Source organism: Eulemur rufifrons, chromosome 30 (genome assembly GCF_041146395.1).
Source record: "Eulemur rufifrons isolate Redbay chromosome 30, OSU_ERuf_1, whole genome shotgun sequence".
Classification (NCBI taxonomy): Eukaryota; Metazoa; Chordata; class Mammalia; order Primates; family Lemuridae; genus Eulemur; species Eulemur rufifrons.
The window spans coordinates 90,315,774-90,337,703 of record NC_091012.1 but is presented as its reverse complement, the minus strand read 5'-3'; the positions used below and the strand labels follow the sequence as shown (position 1 = coordinate 90,337,703).

General features: G+C 49.6%; 2 protein-coding genes across 2 annotated transcripts in view; one reads left to right on the top strand and one right to left on the bottom strand.

The window, feature by feature from the left end:
* The window catches only part of NHSL2 (NHS like 2), a 239,216-nt gene that overhangs the window by 213,949 nt on the left and 3,337 nt on the right, over positions 1 to 21,930 (top strand). The window contains exons 2-6 of the mRNA XM_069463449.1: positions 13,634 to 13,789; positions 15,638 to 15,765; positions 16,059 to 16,254; positions 18,123 to 18,254; positions 19,461 to 21,776. Coding sequence (XP_069319550.1) covers positions 13,634 to 13,789; positions 15,638 to 15,765; positions 16,059 to 16,254; positions 18,123 to 18,254; positions 19,461 to 21,776 — 2,928 coding nt within the window. The remainder of the gene's footprint in view (positions 1 to 13,633; positions 13,790 to 15,637; positions 15,766 to 16,058; positions 16,255 to 18,122; positions 18,255 to 19,460; positions 21,777 to 21,930) is intronic.
* RTL5 (retrotransposon Gag like 5) lies at positions 10,084 to 13,521 on the bottom strand. The gene has a single exon (XM_069463318.1). The coding sequence runs from the start codon at positions 13,125 to 13,127 to the stop codon at positions 11,418 to 11,420; it is 1,710 nt and encodes a 569-aa protein (XP_069319419.1). The 5' UTR covers positions 13,128 to 13,521; the 3' UTR covers positions 10,084 to 11,417.

Below are 21,930 nucleotides of genomic sequence, written 5' to 3'. Positions count from 1 at the left end.
AGGGTTGTATAGCTATCACCACAATTTTAGAACATTTTTATCAACCTAAAGAGAAACTCTGTACCCATTATCAATCACTCCACATTTCCCCCCAAACCCCTCTCCAGCCCTAGGCAACCATGAATCAACATTCTACCTCTATAGATTTTCCTATTCTGAACATGTTATAGAAATGGAATCATTTACTATGTGATGTTTTTGTGACTGGCTACTTTCACATAGCATGATGTTTTCAAGGTCTATCCATGTTGTAGCATGTGCCAATACTTAATTCCTTTTTATGGCTGAATAATATTCCACTGTATGGATAGACCACATTTTTTATTTATTTATCCAGACACTCAGATTGCTTCCATTTTTTGGCTATGGTGAACATTCATGTACGAATTTTTGTGTGGACATATGTTTTTAATTCTCATGGGTACATACCTAGGAGTGGAAATGCTGGGTCATATGGTAACTCTGTGTTTAACATTTTGAGGAACTGCCAAACTGTTTTCCAAAGTGGTTGCACCATATTATATTCCCACCAGCAATGTATGAGAGTACCAGTTTCTCCATATCCTCATTAACACTTCCTAGTATCTGACTTTTTGTTTATAGTCATCTTAGTGGGTGTGAAGTGGGATCTCCTTGTGGTTTTTATTAGCATTTCCGTAATAACTAATGAAGTCCAGCATCTTTTCATGTGTTTGTTGGCCATTTGTATATAGTACTATCTTCTTTGGAGAAATGTCTATTTAGATCATTTGCCCATTTTTTGATTTGGGTTGTCTTTCTATTACTGATTTGTAAGAGATGCTTACATGTTTTGGACACAAGTCTCTTATCAGATGTATGATTTGCAAATATTTTCTCACATTCTATATATAGACTATTTTCACTTACTTAATGGTACTATTTGTGACACAAAGGATTTTAATTTTGATGAAGTCAAATTTGTCTATTTTTTTCTTTTGTTTTTGCTATTAGTGTTGTATCTAAGAAACCATTGCCTAATCTAAGGTTTTGAGATTTACACCTCTGTTTCCTTCTAAATTTTATAGTTTTAGCCATTACATGTAGGTCTTTGATCATTTCAAGTTTAATTTTGTATGTGTGTGAGAATGAATTCCAACTTCATTCTTTTGTATTTGGATATTTAGTCATCCCAACACCACTTGTTGAAAAGACTATTCTTTCCCCCATTGAATTGAATTAGCACCCTTGTCAAAAATCAATTGGCCCTAGACGTATAGGTTTATTTCTGGACTCTGAATTCTGTTCCATTGATCTATAAGTCTATCCTTATGTTAGTTACACACTATTTTGATTACTATATTTTTGTATAAAGTTTTGAAATCAGGAAGTGTCAGTCCTCCAACTTTGTTCTTTTTCAAGATTGTTTTAGCAATTCTGGGTCCCCTGAATTTCCATATGGATTTTAGGATCAGCTTGTCAATTTCTACAATGAAATTGGGATTCTGATAGGGATTTCATTGAATCCCTACCAATAGATCAATTTGAGGAATATTGCCATCTTAGCAATATTATTTTGATCCACAAACATGGGATGTCTTTCCATTTGTTTCCATCTTTAATATTTTCACCATGTTTTATATTTTTCAGCATACAGACTTTGCACCATTTTTGTTAAATTAATTTCTTTCTTTCTTTTTTTTTTTTTTTTTTTTTGAGGCAGAGTCCCACTCTGTCACCCTGGCTAGAGTGCCGTGGCGTCAGCCTTGCTCACAGCAACCTCAAACTCCTGGGCTCAAGCAACCCTTCTGCCTCAGCCTCCCAAGTAGCTGGGGCTACATGCATGTACCACCATGCCCGGCTAATTTTTTCTATATATTTTTAGTTGGCCAGATAACTTCTTTCTTTTCTTTCTTTTTTTTTTTTTTTTTTTTTTTTTTTTTAGTAGAGATGGGGTCTCGCTCTTGCTCAGGCTGGTTTCGAACTCCTGAGCTCAAATGATCCACCCGCCTCGGTCTCCCAAGTGCTAGGATTACAGGCGTGAGCCACCGTGCCTGGCCGTTAAATTTATTTCTATTCTTTTGATGATATTGTAAATGGAATTGTTTTCTTAATTTCATTACAGATTGTTCATTGCAAGTATATAGATATACAATTTTTATATTTATCTTATAGCCTGCAACATTTTTTAACATGTTTGTTAGTTCTAATAGTTTTTTTAGTAGATTCCTTAGGATTTTCTATGTACAAGCTCATGTGGTCTCTGCAAATATAGTTTACTTCTCCTTTTCCAATCTGTATGCCTTTTGTTTCTTTTTCTTATCTTATTGCTCTGGCTAAAGCCTTCAGTACAATGTTGATTAGAAGTGGTGAAAGTGGATACCCTTGTCTTGTTCCTGATCTTAGGGGGAAAGCATCCAGTGTTTCACCATTAAGGGTCATGTTATTGTGGGTTTTTCATAGATGCCCTTTGTCAGGTTGAGGAAGTTCCCTTCTATTCCAAGTTTGTGGAATGTCTTTATCATGAAAGGGTGTTGCATTTTATCAAATCCTTTTCCTGTATATATTTAAATGATTATATTGTTTTTGTTTTTTATTCTATTGATATGATATATGACATTAATTGATTTTCAGATGTTAAAACAACCTTTGATTCCTAGGATAATCCCACTTGGTCATGGTGTATGATCCTTTTTATATGTTGCCTGGATTTGATTTGCTAATATTTTTTGAGAATTTTTACGTCCATATTCATGAGAAATATTGATCTGTAGTTTTCTTGTGATGTTTTTGTCAGTTTTGGTATCAGGGTAATACTGGCCACATAGAGTGAGTTGAGAAGTGTTACCTCCTATTCTATATTTTGAAAGAGCTTGTGAAGAATTAGCATTAATTCTTTTTTTTTTTTCCTTTTTGGATTGTGACTTGGATGCGAACCAAGGTTGCTGTGTCACAGTAATTCTTTAAATGTTTGGTAGAATTCATCAATGAAGCCATCTGTGTCTGGGCTTTTCTTTGTAGGTAGTTTTGATTACTAATTCAGTCTCTTTGCTTGTTATATGCTTATTTGGAGTTTCTAGTTCTTCAGTGATTTTCAATAGTTTGTGTCTTTCTAGGAATTTAGGCGTTTCATCTAAGTTGTCTAATTTATTGTCATACAGTTATTCATGGTATACGTTTATAACTTTATTTCTGTAAGATTGATTATAATGTCCCCTCATTCACTTCTGATTTTAGTAATTTGGGTCTTCTGTCTTTTATTCTTGGTCAATCTAGCTAATCAAAGTTCTTCTGAATTCCCATTTGGCCCTCAGCCTCCTTCTGCCTGTGTTTGGGAGCCTTAGCCAACCTAAGAACATACATATGTCTTTTAAAGTCAAGAAAAGCAGTCTTCTCTACATTCCTGCATGTGGAGCTCTCAGCTTCAACCCCCAAAGCATACTGTTCTCTTCCCTCAGCAAACTGAGGCAGATTTATTCTGAACCAGCCTCTTTATTAGCCAATGGCTATGGTGCATAAGGCTATCACAATCCCACCCTCTCACTGTGGAAATTAAGCTGCAGCCTTTTTAGTACATGGTCATCAACCAAGTGTTGCTCATTTCTGACTAAATACGAGGGCATAGGAAAGAGCAAAAGAGCAAAAGAGCCCCAAGCAAGGCCTTGTGGGTAGGCCTGGGGCCTGGTCTTCATGGGCATTGCTTACATTGAGTCTTGAATGGGGACAGAGGCAAGTTAGAAAAGCAGAGGCCTACTGCTGTTCCCACCATATGTCTCCTTGGTCACAGTGCCCAGGACTGTGCTGCCCTGGTTGGCAGAGACTCCACTGACAGGTGGTAAACCCAGGAAGTCAGGAAAAAGCATTTGGGGTTTGGGGCAAGTGCCAATTCTGACTGGTATTCTGGGGTTCCTGGCCCCGTTGGTTGTCTTTCCTCTACTCTCTGCAAGCCCTAAGCCTGGCTGGGGTGCTAGGGTAGAAGCATTCATTAGTTCAGAAAATGTCTTAGAGCCAAATGTCCACTTAAAGATTATTCCCAGACTAATAGAAAATCTGCATGTGCAAGCAGGTCCCCATTTTAAAATGGAGCAAAACCCACCAACATTTCCCTGGTAAGGAAGTGGCAACAAATCAACTCTTAGGGATGGGTGTGTGGTGAGCCTGAAACTCAAACCAAGTGTGACAGCCTCAGCCCCACCCTGGGCTGCTGTCTCGGGACCAAGAGGAAGAGGGAGCTGCCAGACTTCACGATTTCTGTAAACAGTTCTTGAAAGAGAAACCACACACTTGTCTTTCTGCCAGCCCTCAGCTTGTCCCCGTAGCTGACAGGGCAGCTATTGTCTTTTCTCAGAAACCCTAGGGCGGGGCTTCTTAACTTGAGCTCTTAACCCACGGACCTCCAAGGGGTGTGTGGAGAAATTTAGGGAGGGATCTGTGGACTTGGAAGGGAAAATTATTTGATCTTTTCTCTACTAACCTCAAACAGAAATTTAACATTTCCTCGAATTTGGAATGTGGACAATAAACCATAATAGTATTAGCAGTATCTGTGACTTTATCACCAACAGAAATCATAAATATTTTCATATCATCTTACAGTGGTTGGAAGTATCTAAAAAATCACTTATGCTCATCACCACTTCAGAATTTCTCATCTATAGACTTGCCACGAGATCTTATGATTTAATACATTAAGTAGTAATACAAATGGATTACAAAATTCTGAAAATATTTTTCTAACTATTTCAATATGATTGGTTTCCTTTGTGAGTCTACATATTTTATTTTATGCACATGAAAACATTATTCTGAGAAGGGGTCTAGCAGTTTCACCAAATTGCCAGAGGTCTCCATGCCCTAAAAAAGATTTAAGACTGTACCCTGCATCTTGGAGATCACCTGCTCCTTGGGCCTCACTTGTGATCCACAGAATTTTGCCTATCTTACTGAAGGGTTCCAAAGCACTTGCATGCTAGTGTGGTGACATCGGGCAGGTTGAACTTTCTATGCCCAGTTTCTTAATATACAAAAGGGGAAATAAAGCTGGGCGCGGTGGCTCACGCCTGTAATCCTACCACTCTGGGAGGCCAAGGCGGGCGTATCATTTGAGCTCAGGAGTTCGAGACCAGCCTGAGCAAGAGCGAGACCTCATCTCTACCAAAAAAAAAAAAAAAAAGAAAGAAAGAAATTATCTTGCCAACTAAAAATATATAGAAAAAATTAGCCAGGCATGGTAGCTCATGCCTGTAGTCCCAGCTACTCGAGAGGTTGAGGCAGAAGGGTTGCTTGAGCCCAGGAGTTTGAGGTTGCTGTGAGCAAGGCTGACGCTATGGCACTCTAGCCAGAGCAACAGAGTGAGACTCTGTCTCAAAAAAAAAAGGGGGGGTGGAAATAATAACACTACCTACCTTTTGGGGTGGTTATGATGATTCAATGTGTTAAGAAATGTAAAGCATTTAGTGCCCAACACATAGTAAGCGCTAACAAGTATTAGTTATTTTTATTGTTGTTGCTGGTTCATATCAATGATCTCATCAATATACACTATTATTATCTTCATTTTTAGAAAAAGGAAACTGGGGCTTAGGAGAAGTGAAATAACCAACTCAAGGGTACACAGCAAGGGAGTGGCAGAGCCAGGGCTCAAAGCCAGGTCTGTGTGACTTCCAAGCCCAGTGGAGGTCACTCTCCACCACACCACTAATAGGAGGTGATGGCCCTCAAAGAGAAGGAGGCCATCAACAGAGTGCCCAGCTGGGAAATAACAACCAGCTCTGCAAGCTCCTGCTTTTTCTCTCCTGTTTGTCCCTACTTTCCACACATCCACCTTCACCTGGGGGACTTCCAGCTCCACTTGCATACCATCAGCCAGGTCTTCAGGGGCCAGTCCTCCTCCTAAAGGCCACTGCCAATGCAGCCTTCGTCTGCAAAGGGGACAACTCCATGCTCTCACACCAAACAGCAGCCTTGCGGCAACAAACTCACTGTGGAGTCATGGACCAGCCTCTGCTCCCAGGTGGAACTCAAGCCTCACAGACCATGGGGTCAGGGGTAGGGGGCTGAGGGGAACTCAGAAGGCAAGGGGCTTATTTGGGGAGTGGAGGTAGTTTTGTGGAGGAAGTGGTCTTGGAGCTGAGAAGAAGATTGCCCGTTGGAGTGGGGTGGCGAGTTGTCATGAATTTTTAAGGCAGAGGGAATCAGGTATGCAAAGGCCCAGGGGCCCGAACGGGCTTGATATGTAAGGAAAAGAAGGAAGTAATTCAGCATGTCTGGAGTTTGAACTGAATAGGAGAAGGAAGAAGGATGTTGTGGCAGATGAACCAGCATAGGTAGTTTATGAGCAGATGGTGAAGAATGCCACAATCAGGTCCACAAGTCTTTCCAAGAGGAAGGAGGGCCATTGAAAGGTTTTTGTTACAGGAGCAACAAGACCAGATCTGTGAGTTCAAGGGCCCATGGCCCCCAGCCCCGGGCATGTGGAAGGTGGGCTGATTAGGAGGGGTAGAGACTAGAGGCTGAGTAGACCAGCAGGGGGGGCTACTTCAGTCGTCCATTTTGGAGGGGATCCTCTAGTCCTCCAAGCTTCATGCCACCTGCAGGTACCCTTAGCAGGCTGCCTCTAGGTCTCCACCCAGCACCCCATTTACTCACTCACTTCTTCATTTATGTATCAAACTAGGGTTGAGATCCGACTGTGTACCAAGTCATGCTCTGGGCCCCAGGAGCTCAACAGTGGCTAGACAGATAAGGAAGGCATGGCCTGAGAGGGGATGGAAATTGTGCAAGATCCCATATGGGTCAATGGCAGGGCTGAATTGGAATCCAGGTCTCTTTTCCCTGTCCCCACAGTGCTTCTAGCTGTGGGGTTTGAAAAAGGCTGACCCAGGCCGGGCGCGGTGGCTCACGCCTGTAATCCTAGCACTCTGGGAGGCCGAGGCGGGTGGATTGCTCAAGGTCAGGAGTTCGAGACCAGCCTGAGCGAGACCCCGTCTCTACTAAAAATAGAAAGACATTATATGGACAACTAAAAATCTATATAGAAAAAAAATTAGCCGGGCATAGTGGCGCATGCCTGTAGTCCCAGCTACTCGGGAGGCTGAGGCAGTAGGATCGCTTAAGCCGAGGAGTCTGAGGTTGCTGTGAGCTAAGCTGACGCCACGGCACTCACTCTAGCCTGGGCAACAAAGTGAGACTCTGTCTCAACAAAAAAAAAAAAAAAAAAGAAAAAGAAAAAGGCTGACCCTGTTTTCTTACTTTTCCCCACTTTCTCTGATTGGCCATTACATAATATAGACTCACCTATCCCTACCTGTGATGTCATGTGAAATCTCAGGGGTGCTAGAGACCTTGTCTGACCCCCTGAAACGTAACAGGGAGCCCCGTTACTCACTGATGAAGCTCATGGCTCCATAACCCTGTCCCTCCCCAGAAGGGGCAGTCAGCTACATACTCAGCACTGCCACTCATCCGCCTTACTCGGGATGCCCTTCCCTGCAGGGCAGAACTGCCACCTGGCTGGTTCCCCGGAGCCTCCAGAGATAGCACACCTGATGCACACTTGGTTGCTTTGGCAAAGACCGAGTATCCAGTCAGGTTGAGGCTTGAGCTTGTCAGGGGCCTCTCCTGGGTGACAGCATGGTGTATTGGAGTTTAGAGAATATGGGTTTAGGAGTCACAAAGACCCAGAGACCCCCATGGAACCAAATATCTCTGAGATTCATGTCCCTCCACTCTAAAAGGACGCACTATTGCTTGCCTTGAAGTGTGCCAACGAGATGAGATGATGTTGGTAAAAGTGCCTGGCACATGGTCAGAAACTGGCTGGTTTCCTCCCTCCCTCCCTTCCTCCCTTCCTTCCTCTTAAAGGGACAAAGCAAATGTGCCTCTGAAACTAGGGGTTGTTTTTCCACCAGAATCCTGCAAGCTGTGGAAGAGGGGAGGACAGGGCAGAACCCGGAGACCAGCCTGACCTATAAGACAGTAGAGACAATGGAGTGGGGACAGAGTGGGGCTGTGTCCCTGGAGCTAATGGGAAGTTGAGGGGCTACGAAGGAGCCACTCACTAGCTGTCAACGTTGGGCCAGTGACTTCTCCTCTCTCAGCCTCAGTTTCCTCATCCTTAAGATGAGGGGGAGGACAGTGCCTGCCCCCCAGGAAGATAATCAGGATGGATTACGATAAGGGATGGGAAGTGCCTGGCACAGCACTCACAGCTAGTAAAGGCTCAATGAGTGTTCCCACCCACTTCCCCAGGGGAAAAAAGTCCAGTTGATGCTGGGAAACTTGGGAAAATCCCAGAATGGGATTCAGTTTCTCCTGCCCCCACAGTCTGTGAGGAGCAGTGAGATCTTGCTGGGCCTCTACAGGGACAGCTCTGGGGATTTGTGTTTCAACAGGTTCCCCAGCCAGCTCACTGGCATCCCACAGCGCCACCTAGTGGCAAAAAAGTGGAAGGGCTCTCCCCACGCACCCTGGCTGGCCCCCCTCCCTCCCTCCCTCCCTCCATTCAAAGCCCCATGTGCTGTTGGGGTGGAGGGGGTGCTGTCACGGGGAGGGAGGGAGAGCTGGGCCACCCACACTCCCAGTAGGTAGAGAACTCATGCTATTTTTCAAGATGCCCAGTGCTTCTACTTCCCTCCTAACAATTTCTGCCATCCCAAACATAGGCAGGTCCCTTGAGCCTCACTGGGCCTTAGTTTCCTCATCTGAGGATTTCAAGACTTCAGGCCAGGGTTGCTTCAGGCAGGCAGGGGGCTTGGGTACCTGTCTATGCTTGTTAAATAACCCAGAGAGACCCAATGTTTACACACCCTTTGTATTTTTATTGAGGAGAGAAAGCTTTAGCATACAGAGCAATTTCTTATTTTCACAACACAGTAATGCAACAATAACACAATTATCTCAAATGAGTCCTCTGAGTCTCTGGGAGTCCTTGGGCTGCCTTCATGCCCCGCATGCATCCCCTCCCCCCACCCCTCTTTCAACCCAAGAAAACGCTCAAAGCCCATAGTTCCTCTGACAGCTCTTGTGGCTGTTACATCACAACAAATATTGAAGATCTGGGAAAGTGGGGAAGAGGGTCAAAGGGAAGCCCAAGCCCCTCCTGCCCCCAGAGTGCTGGAAACCAGCTCACTGCTCATCCATTCTGTCCCTGGCTGAGGCTCCGAGGGTTCAGGGTGAGAAGCATCATGGGAACAGGCAGGGCCTGTGCTGAGGGCTCCCTGGAAGTAGGGGTGCAAGGCACCTGTCCTTCATACTCCTCCACAGGGATGTGGGACAGCAGGGACAGTGTGTCGGCCATCAGCAAACAGGGTCCACAGCCTCTAAGAATAGGAGTTCCTCTTCTGGAATGCTCTCCTGAGGAAATAAGCTGGAAAACAGACAAAAGTTTCTTTACAGGGTTATTTATTCCTGCCCTGGTGGGAATGGGGAAAACAAGACAATTGAAATGTCCAACAAATTAGAAGAATGCTTAAATAAATTATTCAGTATGCATGACTGCACAGGTGGCAGCCATTTTAAATCCTGCTGATCCAGAGCAAAGCAGGATGATCTCAGCTTTGAGAAGACACAGGAAGAACACACTAGAAAGAAAGGTGGCAGTGTGTTAATAGTGCTTGCGTCGTGTGGTGGGATTCTGAATATTTGGGTTTTGCTGTTGTTGTTGTCCTTACAGTTTTCTCTATTTTCCCAATTTTCTGTAATGATTATGTATTACTTTTCTCTTTGGAGAGGGGGGATGTTTTTAAAAGGTAGCAACAGGTTATAGGAACCCAACTCCACTGATCCCCGGGTTGAGAAACAAAAGTGATCAACAAAAGGGCATCTTACCTCCCAATGATGAATAGAGACCTCACGAGAAACCAGTCGGAGGGTTTCTCTGCGACTCCTCTTCCTCCAGCTCCTTCCTCCTGCCGCCAGGACCAAATCCTAAGGCTGGGCTGAGGTTATCCGTCAGACTCCAGGGAGGAGCAGAGGTTTGACTGTTTCCCTTCCTCTGGCCACAGACACTTTGGCTGCACTTGCCCAGCTGCCAGGCACTGTGCAGAAAGTTCAGTGTCCAGGGGCAGTTCGGGCTTGCCAGTTTGGCTGGCATTTTGTGGCCAGAGATGACATAGTAAATGTGTATTTTTCACTGCAGAAGCAGTGTTTTCTAGACCCAAGGTGAGCAGCAGGTCTCTTTATAAGGGCACCTGGGTTTGTACCCAGAAGTCCTAGGAGTTCCTAGGAGGCAGTCACCCTCTTATGCCTCACTGCCTAATCAAAGCACAGCAGCAGGCCAGGGGTTGACCCCATTTGAGAGTCATGAAGGTGTCCCAGCTGCAAGGCTGCAGTCTCTGTAGAGCCAACCTTTCTCTCTCCTCTCAGACTCAAGGAATCCTTGAAGTCAAAGGGAGTTAAAGAGCAGGCTATGGGCCCTCCCTCTCTTTGGCTATCCCAGAAGGAAAGGACAGTTAGGCCTCCTCTGCAACCCCAAGGATGGAAAGTCTCCTGTAAAGACCTTTCACTGGGGGCTGAAGTCCAAGGCCTGGCTGGGGGAGGAGACCACCATTCCTAGGGAAAGAGTCACTCCTTACAATGGCAAACTGAGTTGTTGCTGCTGCTTTCTCCTCCTCCTTCTCTTCCTCCTCCCCCACCCCACAACTGCCTACCCTTTAGGCAACATCAAGGAAAGGTGGAGAGCCTGCAATGTTGGGCACTGTCCACCAGGGATACCCAGGAGGGCAGTGTGGTAAGAGGAGAGGGCCCCAGATTTGGCAAGCTGGTTCAAGGGCCCTCAAGTGGCAGAAGTGGAACTAGCTTACACAGTCAGTCAAGGACAAATCTCAGTTGTTCATTTGGCATGTGGCTTTGCGCACTCTCACTGGACTAGATGTAGGGTCCTCTTCTAGGCCCTTCTACTGGAGGTCTGACATGAAATGAGTGGAGGCTTCTAGATACATTTCTTGATACCATCCTGCTCGCTGTCGATTACATCTAGTAACTGGCCTCAGTGGCTTTAGGAGTTCAGTGTAGCCTGTCCTTTGGTCACTGGGGCAGATCAGTGAGGCATTGGGTGAAGTCCTGGTGAGCCAGTCAGAGGATAAAACTGTAGAACACAGGGCAAATAAACGCAGGAGAGGTGAAGGTTAGGAACAACTAGAGGGGAAATACAAGAGGGTGACCAGTTCATTTATGGGAACAGGCCCAGAAACCTGCCCTCCAGCTGTGGCAGGACTGAGCAGAGTACATGCCAGGAGGGCAGCTATCACTCATCCCTCCTTTCCCAGGTGGCCCTGGTCAGGCACATGCCACTCTTTGGTCTTGGTTGCAAGACAGTCTGGAGTTCTGTAGGTCTTCTTCGGGTTCTGCAGGTCTAGAACTCCCTTAAGTACTGGTCAGCAGGTGAGCAGGTGTGGCAGCAGTAGCAGGGGTGGGGGAGGAAGAAGGGTGTGTTCCTGGTGGCCATGTCGCCCCAGCACTCACACGCGAATTCGGCCACGAGCAGCTCGGTGGCCCGCCTGTCTTGGAGTGAGACGGAATAGCACTGGGGGGCGTCTTCGAATTTGGCGTTGCCTCAAGCGACCCGCCCGGCGAATCAGTGGTGGTGAGCTGTAGAATGGTGAATTGGTGCCCGGAACGCCCTCCAGAAGTGGGACTCGGTTCTGGTTCCTCCGTCTGCTGGGCTGTATTATGGGAGGCGATGCACCCAGGAAATTTTCGGCATAGTTGCCACTCATGAGGCCAGAAGTCTGAGATGACACGTGGGCAAAGGTCGGCTCCATCTCCATCAGGTCATCTAGGTCATCCTCTTGGGCCTCATCCAGGGGCTCCTCCTCCTCCTCACCATAGATCTCCACCATCCCTGGCTCCGGCCCTGGCTGCTGCCCTGGCTCCTGCTCTGGTTTCTGGCCCCCATCCTCATCTTCATCTTCTTCCTCATCATTATTCTCTTCTTCATCTTCGTTCTTCCTCATCTCCTCCTCCTCCACTTTCTGTTTCATCTCCTCCTCTTCCTCCTCCTTCTCCTCCTCCTTCCTCATGTCTTCCTCCTTCATCTCCTCCTCCTCCTTCATCTCTTGCTGAAAAGCCCTCATGCGCCTCCGCTGGTCCTTGGGGTGAAGCCTGTGCCTGCGTGCCTCTTGGCCTTCACCCTCACTGTAGTACTCTTCCTCTTCACTTTCATCCTCATTAGGGCTCGGAGCAAAAGGGAAGAAGATATTGCGAACCCCAGGGAGCGGAATTGGCTTGGGGACGCGCACCTTTCTTTCTATCTCCACACATTCGAGAATCAGTTCATCCAGGTCAGCCATTTCAGTTGACCATAAGAGCTCCTTGCGGAAGAATTCCGACAGGCCTTTGAGGAATTGATTTTGGAGTCGGGAGTCATCCCAAGACAAGAATTGGGCCAGGAACTGAAAAGCATCTGCATAGCTGCCGAGGGTACAGTGTCCCTGCTTGAGCTTGCGGATGGCCTTTTTAGCCACACGTGGGGGGATGGGACCACAGAATTCCTTACGGATTTCATCAAGGAAGCGCGGGAAGTTGGCATGCAGGGGGCTTCCTTCCTGGGTGACTGAGATGGCCCAGTCCTTGGCTTCACCAGTGAAAAAGGAGATCAGAAAGGCCACCCGCTCGGCGCCCCCGGGGAAATGATCCTCATGGTCAGCTATGAAAGTCTCGAGCTGCATCAGGAATTCAGCCAGGTAGACCGGGTCGCCTGAAAACGGCTCTATCTCAGGCCGCTCCAGCGGCGGCAGAGGGGCCTGCGGGGGCGGCTCCTTTGACGCGGGAGGGGGCACCGCCGGCGGGGGCGGGATGGGCAGCAGAGGAGGGTCGGTGGGCCCATCCGGGGTGCTGCAGTCCTGGATCACGTTAATCAAAAGATCATCCGAGACATACTCGGGCTCGGTGCGCGGGGGAGGCCAGCACAAGAAGGGCAGTTCTCCCTCGGGAATGGCGTCGATCTCACTGAGCGGGAACTCAAAGTTCTCCTCGGCAAGGACGGGCACTATGGGCACTGGCCAGCGGATGTAGCTCGAGACATTGCCCCGCAAGGAATTAACCTCGGCCAGGGCTCTTCCGAGCTGAAGGCCCAAATTGGCATTCTCCCCGCGCAGGGCATTTAATTCTTCCCGCAGGGCTACGTTGGCCATGCGGAGGCTATTGAGGTTTCCTGCCGCCTCGGACATCTTGACCAGCTCAGGGGCCCTGGGTCTCTGGGCAAGGGACGGAGACCTGGGGCGGCGGGAGGAGGCCGAAATGCGGCGGCGGGCGCGGGAGAGGCCGGGCCACACCCACCGGGGCGAGCACGGAGGGCGGCGCTGGGGACAGAGGGCCGAGCGGCGCGGGCCCGGGGCGCGTTACCTCGTCGCGGGGCCGGAGAGGGCGGGCGGCGGCACGGGGCCGGGAGGCGCCAGGAGGAGGGTGCGAGCGACTCGGGCGGCGGCAGTGGCGGCGGCGGCGGCGGCGGCGGCGGCGAGGCGGCTGGGAGGACGAGGCGGTCGGACCTAGAGAGAGGCGACTGCGGCAGGATCTGTCGAGGAAAAACCTTGCGGCCGCCGCTTCCCTGCCTTTTAAGCGCAGCCTCGCTCTGCCCCCGCCCGCGGGGGCGGGTCTTGGGGAACCGCGGGCGCCCACTGGCCGCGGCGCGCCGCCCCCCTCGGCTGCGCCTCTCACTGACTCTCTCCTTCCCTAGCTGCAGCTAACTCGGGTCGGGAAAATGCGACAGCGACTGCCCACTCGAGGTCGTCATGGCGACAGCCAGTGAACGTGTTCCTCTCCTCGGGCAGGCCCCCGAGTGTAGAGGAGCTGCTTCGCGAGGCGCAGCTCAATCTCCAGAGCCTGTTGCAAGGTACTGAGAGGGAGGGGGGCTGCCGCCGGAGTCCAGAGGCGACAGGCGCAGCAGCAGGAGGGAGGCAAAGAAGAAAGAGGACAGGGACCAGCAAGAGAAAAAGAGAACAGTTTAAAACCTATCAACAAACAGCACACAGTTTCCATCTTTCGCCTTTCAGACTAATGATTCTAAAAGAGTCTGTTTCCAGCACCCCTCCCCCACCCCCTTTTCAGCTCAGTAGTCCATGGGGAAAACAAGGACGGAGGCTGAGGCCGGACAATGGGTCAAGCCATTCACAGAGAGCTGGGTGGGAAACTCCCACATTCCCTCCAGCCCTCCTCTTGCCACATCGCCCATGCCTTTGGAATCCTGGCACCGGAAGACAAAGGGGCCATCTGCATAGTCTCTCACTCTGGGCTTCACTCACTCTGCTCTTACAGTAACCACATGCCTCCAGGGTAGCTACTGCCTCACCAAAGTAAGCCCAATACACAGCAACCAGAGGTCACCTATTTTGCCCTCCTAACCAGACTGAGCTTCTTGATGTAAAGAATCACATCTCTTACTACCCTTGGGTTTCAGAAGCACTTGGCACAGGGCTAGATCCCCCAAGAGGTGCTCAGTGGATGTTAAATGTGAAGAGAGGTCTTGTCAGCTCTCATTTACCCACCAACGAAGGTTAACTCTAATGAAGAATAGAAAACTGCTGATGGGCCACCAACTTGACTACTGCCATAACCCCCACCTCCCTGCCAGGGCAGTGGTGACCTTAGAGAAGCAAGATGCCAAGGGATAGCATAAGCCTTGTGTTCAGATAACAGAGGAGCTTCCATGCAGAAAAAAAGAGTTGGTCTGTTCTCTTTTATGTTGCTACCACGGCAGAATTAGGACCAGTGGGTGGAAACTCAGAGGGAGGTAGATTTCTCCTCCAGATAAGGAAGAACTTTTCTGACACACCTGACAGCCTCAACTGTCCCTAGAAGGAATGAGCTGCCTTGGGAAGGAGGGAGCTCCCCTTCCCTGCGGGTGTGCGCGCTGGGCATGCAGAAGCACTGGAAGGGCTGCTGAGGAGGGACTCTGGGAAGAATGGGGTGTTGGACCAGAGAACCCTGAGAGCAACCCTGACTTTCTATGATTCTAAGAGAGTCTTTGTTCAAATGTATGTAGAGCATGGACATTTGTTTTTTACTCTCACTTTCTTTGTTTATTCATCGAATTCATCCCTTCAGTCAAACCCATTCAAATCTTATGCATCCTTCTTACCACCCTACAATGGTGCCTGTGAACTTCTCCCTCTTCTATGTTGCTACCTCCTCCTTCCCTCTCCTTCACCTTAGTCCTCCTGGACCTGACCTCACCCACGGTGGGACTAAGGTACAGGTACAGGCTTTCAAAGGCTCAAGTAAGAGTTCTTGGCATCCAAGAGAGAACTCCAGACTGGACTTGGCAGTGCAGATCTCCTCTTGCTTCACACAGGTCATTCCCTTGGTAGGCTTGCAGAAAACCTGAAGAGCTGCAGGGCTTCAAAGAGAGGACCTTGCAGTCTAAAGTATCAAAAGGTATCTGCATCCTGAGTCTCTTCTCCAAGTTGAGCACTTAGGGTGGGGGCCATTGAGATAAGGACTTGGTCCCCAAACCAGCACAGCTTTAATTTATTGACTTTCTTTGCTCTTCGGCCCTCACAGTCCTGGGAAGCAGGCACTTTTCCATTTCTGAATCCATTGGCTCAGACTCTGGGAAATAGCCTATAGTAAGAATGCAAGTCAGGCCTGGCGGCTGGAGCAGGAGCCCCGGCTCATGGTCCTTCCCAAGCCCAGTGCTCAGCCGTGGCCCCCTAGAGTGTGTCTCCACTCTGCTATTTTTCAGAAGAATATGAGGAACAGTACTCGGAGGCCAGACTTCTGGGGCAGACCTTCCGCTCTTCTGATGAGGCCCCTGAGCCCACCCCCAGCCCAAGGCCCCAGTCTGCCAGGCGTCTGGAGTTTGTATTGATGGTGAGTTGCCTCTTGCCCCTCCTGGGAGAGCCAGCGTGCACCCAGTGACAGGAGACCTCAAGCTGCTTACATTACCCACTGGAAGCTGCTGCTCACCTCTGCTCACCAGCAGAGCTACCCGGAGGCCCCACCGGGATGAGCCCTGCATGGCAGGTGCCTGGCCTGGCAGCCTGTCCACGCTCTCCTGCCTCCCAGACGAAGCCTCCAACCACCCTCTCTAAACAGCTGTCCTGCGGGCACTGGCTCATCGCCAGGCGGGAGCACACCCTTTCCATCACCTTCTTTCCCAACAGCCTACAAAACGACAGCTGAGCGAGGATGAGACCACCACCCAGGGTGTGAGGGCCCCCGAGGCCTTGCCGGGCCTGCCTACCACAGCCGACAAGCAAACTGCCTGGAATAGCCCCTTCCCTCTGCCTATCCTAGAGGAGAAGCGGTGGCCTCAGCCTTGCTCCACGCAGTCTGACATTGTGCCCATCAACGTCTCTGGTAGAGTTGCTTAGCACCACCTCTGTCCGCTTCCCTCCATGCCACTACAGACCATCCTCTCCGGTGCACTGGGTGCTGGGGGAGGGAGTGAGACTTTCTTTGCTACTGGCTCGCCCTGCGCTGTCACGGTCTTGGCTCTCGCCAGGGAACGGAGGTATGCAGAAGAGGGGGCTCTGGCTGCTCTTTCTTCACTCCCTACTGGCACTGCCACACTAACTGAGCCCATTTGATAGCAAGTGAAATTTTCTTAATAGAAAGCTCCAAAACTTTATGAATTTGTGTGCTCTTCGAGGATATGTGGAAACTTAAAGTTTGTGAGTGAGTTCTGTTTGGGTCAGAAAAAGACAACTTCTTGTGCCCGAAGCCAGATTTGGAGTACACCAATAGGAGCTGGAGGGGCATAGAGGAGTTCAGAGTGCTGGTGGTAAAAGGGAGGGTCACACCCAGGCACAGGCCAGAGGCCTTCTGGCACTTACACTAGACACTGGTCTTTTAGCGGGGTGGGCCTCCTCGACTTGTTTGGCAAGTTTTTCAAGAATAGAAGTAGTAGAAAGGTACTATGGCCAAAGAGACCAAAAGGGGACCCAGTACGACCCTGAGAGTGGGGAAAATGATGTACACAGCTCAGCTGGCTGTGGCTCTGGGGGCATGTGGCACACTATGCCATGCCCGTTGCTAATTCATGGTCCACACTCCACAGGCTATAAGGGGAAGAGGAGGGCCAGTCATTTTCAGAAGGAGATGGGGCCAGTGACCTGATGAAACCAAGACCTCAGTAACCAAAAGGGACCAGAGGGACCATGTGAGCTAGCACCAGCCCATGCTATGCTGGAAAATGTTAATGAAGACGATGAGGACAGCTCTGGCCACATGTGGCAATGTTCCCTGATATGGGGTCATCCACTGCCACTGGCGTCATCTCAGGAAACCAGAGACAGGAAACAGAGCCCACGGCTTAAGGAGATGTACCAAGAGGAGTAAGGGCTGATAAGGAGAGACTCATAAAGTGATGTTGGGTGCTCTCTTTCGAAATATCTCTCTTACTCTCAAGCAGGCTGTCCCTGAGTTTTGCCCACAGAGACTCTTGCTGGGGGGTGTGTGTGTACCTATGTGGCCGTGTGGCCATGTGGCCAAGGGGAAGGGTCTGGTTAGCCAGCTGCCGAATGAGAGACAGGGAGGGGAACCACATACCTCGCCCGGTGGCCCTGTGTCACCCTAACTGCCCCAGTCATTTCCTGGGAGCCAAAGACTGGCCCAACACTTGAAAAGAAATTGAGCTCATTCACCACATTGCAGCCAACTTTGGTATAATGTAACCAGGTGCCTATAGGCACCTGTATGGTGGAGCACAGCCGGGCAGCTTCTTGGAGACACGGGCTTCACCTGGCCCACATAAAGGCTGTCTCTGAGAAAAGATCACAGTCAAGCAACATCTAGTCTCAGCCCATTGCTCCTCGCTGATGGCTCTCACCCCCGGCTCTCGCCCGTGGCTCTACATCTTAATAATCACCTGAGAGTTTCTAGAAAATGTTGCTACCTGGACCCTACTTGCAGAGATTTAAGTGTACTGGGGTGGGGTCCAGGTATTGGAGCTTCAAAAGCGTCCCAATTTATTTTAATATGTAATCAGGGTTGAAAACCACTGCCCCAGTCCACCTAAGACTTGCAGGTGACCTGGATGCAGCCTGTGGAAGCCAGCATGTGTGCCAGGGCCAAACTGGGAGGGATGGAGAAGAAGCGCCGCCTGCCTTGGACACTGTTCATGCTCATCGCTACTGCCATCATCCCTTCTCTCTACCTCAGGCCAATTTCCACTGTACTTTAAACAGAAACCGGGATGCACCCAAGTGTCTTTATTTTGGCTACAGGGCAGCAGTTTGATAAACATGCAAGTTTGCGACACTCGTTGTTTAACACAGAGACAGCCGTGAACCCTAAGTCCACCCTGAGGCGGAGGCGGACCATTATTGGATTCTCTAACTTTTCCCAGCGAGACCAAGGTGACCCCACCACAGCTGATCCTCCAGACCCCTCCCCTTGCCCACTCCCACCGTCCTGCCACCCAGGTGGTACTGTGTTGATGGGGAACAGGAATAATTTGGGGGGCGGGTGGGGGGCTGTGGATGTCCTGAAAAAGCCAATATGGTGATTAAGAATAGCCAAGGGCCTCTTGTCAAGGGCAGCAGCTGATTATGGAGAGCAGGTCTCCTGGGCTAATAAATTCATTACATTATTTTTTCCCATCATAAGTGTAATATAACCGCATGTGCTGAATTTAGGCAAATAGATAAGAGGGGAGGAATCATTCCTAAAACCATCATTTTAACAGAACCATTGCTACCATTAAATGAACGCTGTCCAAAGAGCACAGAGCAGGGAGATACTAGAGGATGTGAGTCCAGGCCTCTCTGCTTACTGACCATGAGATCTTGGCCAAGTTTCATAACCTCTCTGAGTCTCAGCTTCTTCGTCTGTAAATTGGGAATAATAATACCAATCCAGTAGAGTTACTGTGAGGATTACAGTTATTGTCCGTAATTTGCCTACTATGTGCTTGGTACACAGCCGGTGTTCAACAAATGGTGACTGTTATTATAAACGATCATAGCAGTAGCAGTAATAATAATGACATAGCAGTAATAGTTGTTCATATATATGAGAAAACCTTTGGGGATTTGGAACATCTGAATGGTTTCCTCACATCTGTAGGTTATCCTAAGTCTCTTATATTGCAAAGCCTAAAATTGAAAGGTGCCAGAAATGCAACCAGACTCTTAACTTTCCAGCTCGGGCATACTCCAGAGTCACTGCTGGAGCTGAAAGTCACACAGTGCTGTCCTTAGTTCGGAAGCCTCTGCTCTCATCTCCGGATGGATGAACGCTGAGGTCTGTGATGGTTTCATGAGGCTGGGGTGAAAGTATGGGAAAAACCCAAGGTAGTCCCATGTGACACTTCAGCTGTAAAAGGAATAGTCAAAGCTGGAAAGCCTTTGGCAGCCATCTGGACAATTCAAAGGCACCCTATGACTCACTGTGGGGTGATGGGAAAGGACCCAACTTCCCTCATCCATGGAAAGGAAGAACCAAGGAATTCTGACCAAGCTGTTGACAGATGCTTCTTGGCAAAAAGTTGGTGCTCCTGTCTCAAAACAGCTGATCGGGGATCCCTTGCTGCACCGCTAACATTCTGTGTTTACTTCCTGCAGGTCACAGCAACAGCCCAGCAGGTGGTGTGACCCACTCTACCACCTCCGACATCAGGCCCAGTCACTCAGTTCTGGAAGGTGTTCATGGAAGAGTTGCGGTTGGTCAGGAAGCTCGGTTCCCAAGTGTCACATCGCCAGTACTGAGAAATCCTTCGAGTGAGCCAGAAGAACCTCCCCAGGCACGGAGTGGCCCAAACCCTCCTGGTATGGAGAGCATGGGAATGGTGTACAGCGTCCCCAGTTCTTGCAACGGACCCACAGAATCGACGTTCTCCACTTCCTGGAAGGGAGATGCTTTTACCTACATGACTCCATGTGCCACCAGCCAGAGAAATCAAGTCAATGAAAATGGAAAACATCCTTCCTCTGGGAATTCTTGGGTCTCTCTGAACACACTCCCACCTCTGGTTCCTAAGGAGGCTGCTACCCTCTTTGTCGCCCGTGATAACCCAGCAGGACGCAGTGAGTTATCTGGCTACTCCGAGCACCCTACTCAGCGAAGACAAGTACCAGAAAGACCCTCCAAGATTGGCCTTCTGACTGGTGCTACCTCAAAGCTGGAGACAGGCCCAGGTGGGGCCAGCAGATTCCGGGAACGGTCACTGTCTGTGCCCACAGACTCGGGTACCACAGATGTGGACTATGACAAGGAGCAGAAGGCCAGTGAGGCCTGTGCCATGCCTTATGCCAGTACAAGTTCTGAGGGCAGCAACAGTGCTGACAACATTGCCTCCCTCAGTGCCCAACAGGAGGCCCAGCACAGAAGGCAGAGGTCCAAGAGTATCTCACTCAGGAAGGCCAAAAAGAAGCCTTCCCCACCAACGCGCAGTGTCTCACTGGTCAAAGATGAGCCGGTCCTCTTGCCAGAAGGGGGATCTGTGCTACCCAAGGACCAGAGGCCCAGGAGCCTTTGCCTCTCCTTGGAATACCAAGGACATCACTCGTCCCACCCAGATGCTCAGGGTCACCCAGCTGTGCCAACCCTCAAAGATCCGGAAGGTACACAATTCTCCCACCACTGGTATCTTACTGACTGGAAGTCTGGTGACACCTACCAATCCTTGTCCAGCTCCAGCACTGCCACTGGCACCACGGTCATTGAGTGCGCCCAAGTTCAGGGCAGCTCAGAGTCTCTTGCCTCCCCTTCCACCTCCAGAGCCACTACACCTTCCCAACTCTCCATCGAGGTGGAAGCCAGGGAGGTATCCTCCCCAGGAAGGCCCACTGGACTGATGTCACCCTCCAGTGGCTACTCCAGCCAGTCGGAGACACCAACACCCACTGTCTCCATGTCCTTGACCCTGGGCCACTTACCCCCTCCAAGCAGCAGCGTCCGGGTACGTCCAGTGGTACCTGAGAGGAAGTCATCACTCCCCCCAACATCACCAATGGAGAAAATTCCCAAGTCGCGGCTATCATTTGACCTACCATTGACCCCTTCGACCAACCTGGATCTGTCTGGGATGAGTATCTCCATCCGAAGCAAAACCAAAGTGAGCAGGCATCACTCAGATACAAATTTCGGGGCCAAGCTGGCCCAGAAAACTAGTCCCAACCAGCCAATCATGCCCATGGTTACTCAGTCTGACCTACGTTCTGTTCGCCTGAGGTCAGTCAGCAAGTCTGAGCCGGAAGATGACATTGAGAGCCCTGACTATACTGAGGAACCCAGAGCAGAAGAAGTCTTCACCTTGCCAGAGAGAAAGATGAAACCTCCCATAGCTGAAAAGCCTCCGCTGGCCCGAAGACCTCCAAGCTTGATCCACAAGCCACCATCTGTCCCCGAGGAGTACCCACTTACTTCACCTACCTTGACTATAACCCCCAAGAGCTCAATTCAACACGTGAGACCACTCTCTCAAGACAGCTACACGGTGGTGCGGAAACCAAAGTCCTCCAGCTTCCCCAATGGCAGAAGCCCAGGCGAGTCGACAGCACCCTCGTCTGTTGTTTTCACGCCTTTTGCCAGTTCCTCTGGTGCTTTCTTCTCAGGAACCCAGCAACCTCCCCAGGGAAGTATGGAGGATGAGGGCCCCAAGGTGAGAGCCCTCCCTGATAGAATTAGCCTCCAGAGCCAAGAAGAAGCTGAGAAAAAGAAAGGCAAGATACCACCTCCTGTGCCAAAAAAGCCCAGCGTGTTGTACCTGCCTCTTACCTCCCCCACAGCCCAAATGGAGGCCTACATGGCAGAACCAAGGCTGCCCCTCAGCCCCATCATCACCCTGGAGGAAGATGCCAAGTGTCCCCGCACCAGGGATGGTGAAAGGGCTACTTCAACTCCACAGGCTGACAGTGAAAAGGAGGCAAGCCCTCTGGGTTAGTAAACTGTCCCCTGGATTTTTTTCAATCACAGGAGAGACAGGCGTGAGAATGGAGTGCCCAAGACAGAAGCAGGTGCCCCAGAATATTTATCCTGATCCCAGGAGGACTAAGTCAGTAGGGGGCACCTCTTGAAGGTTGGGTTAGTCTA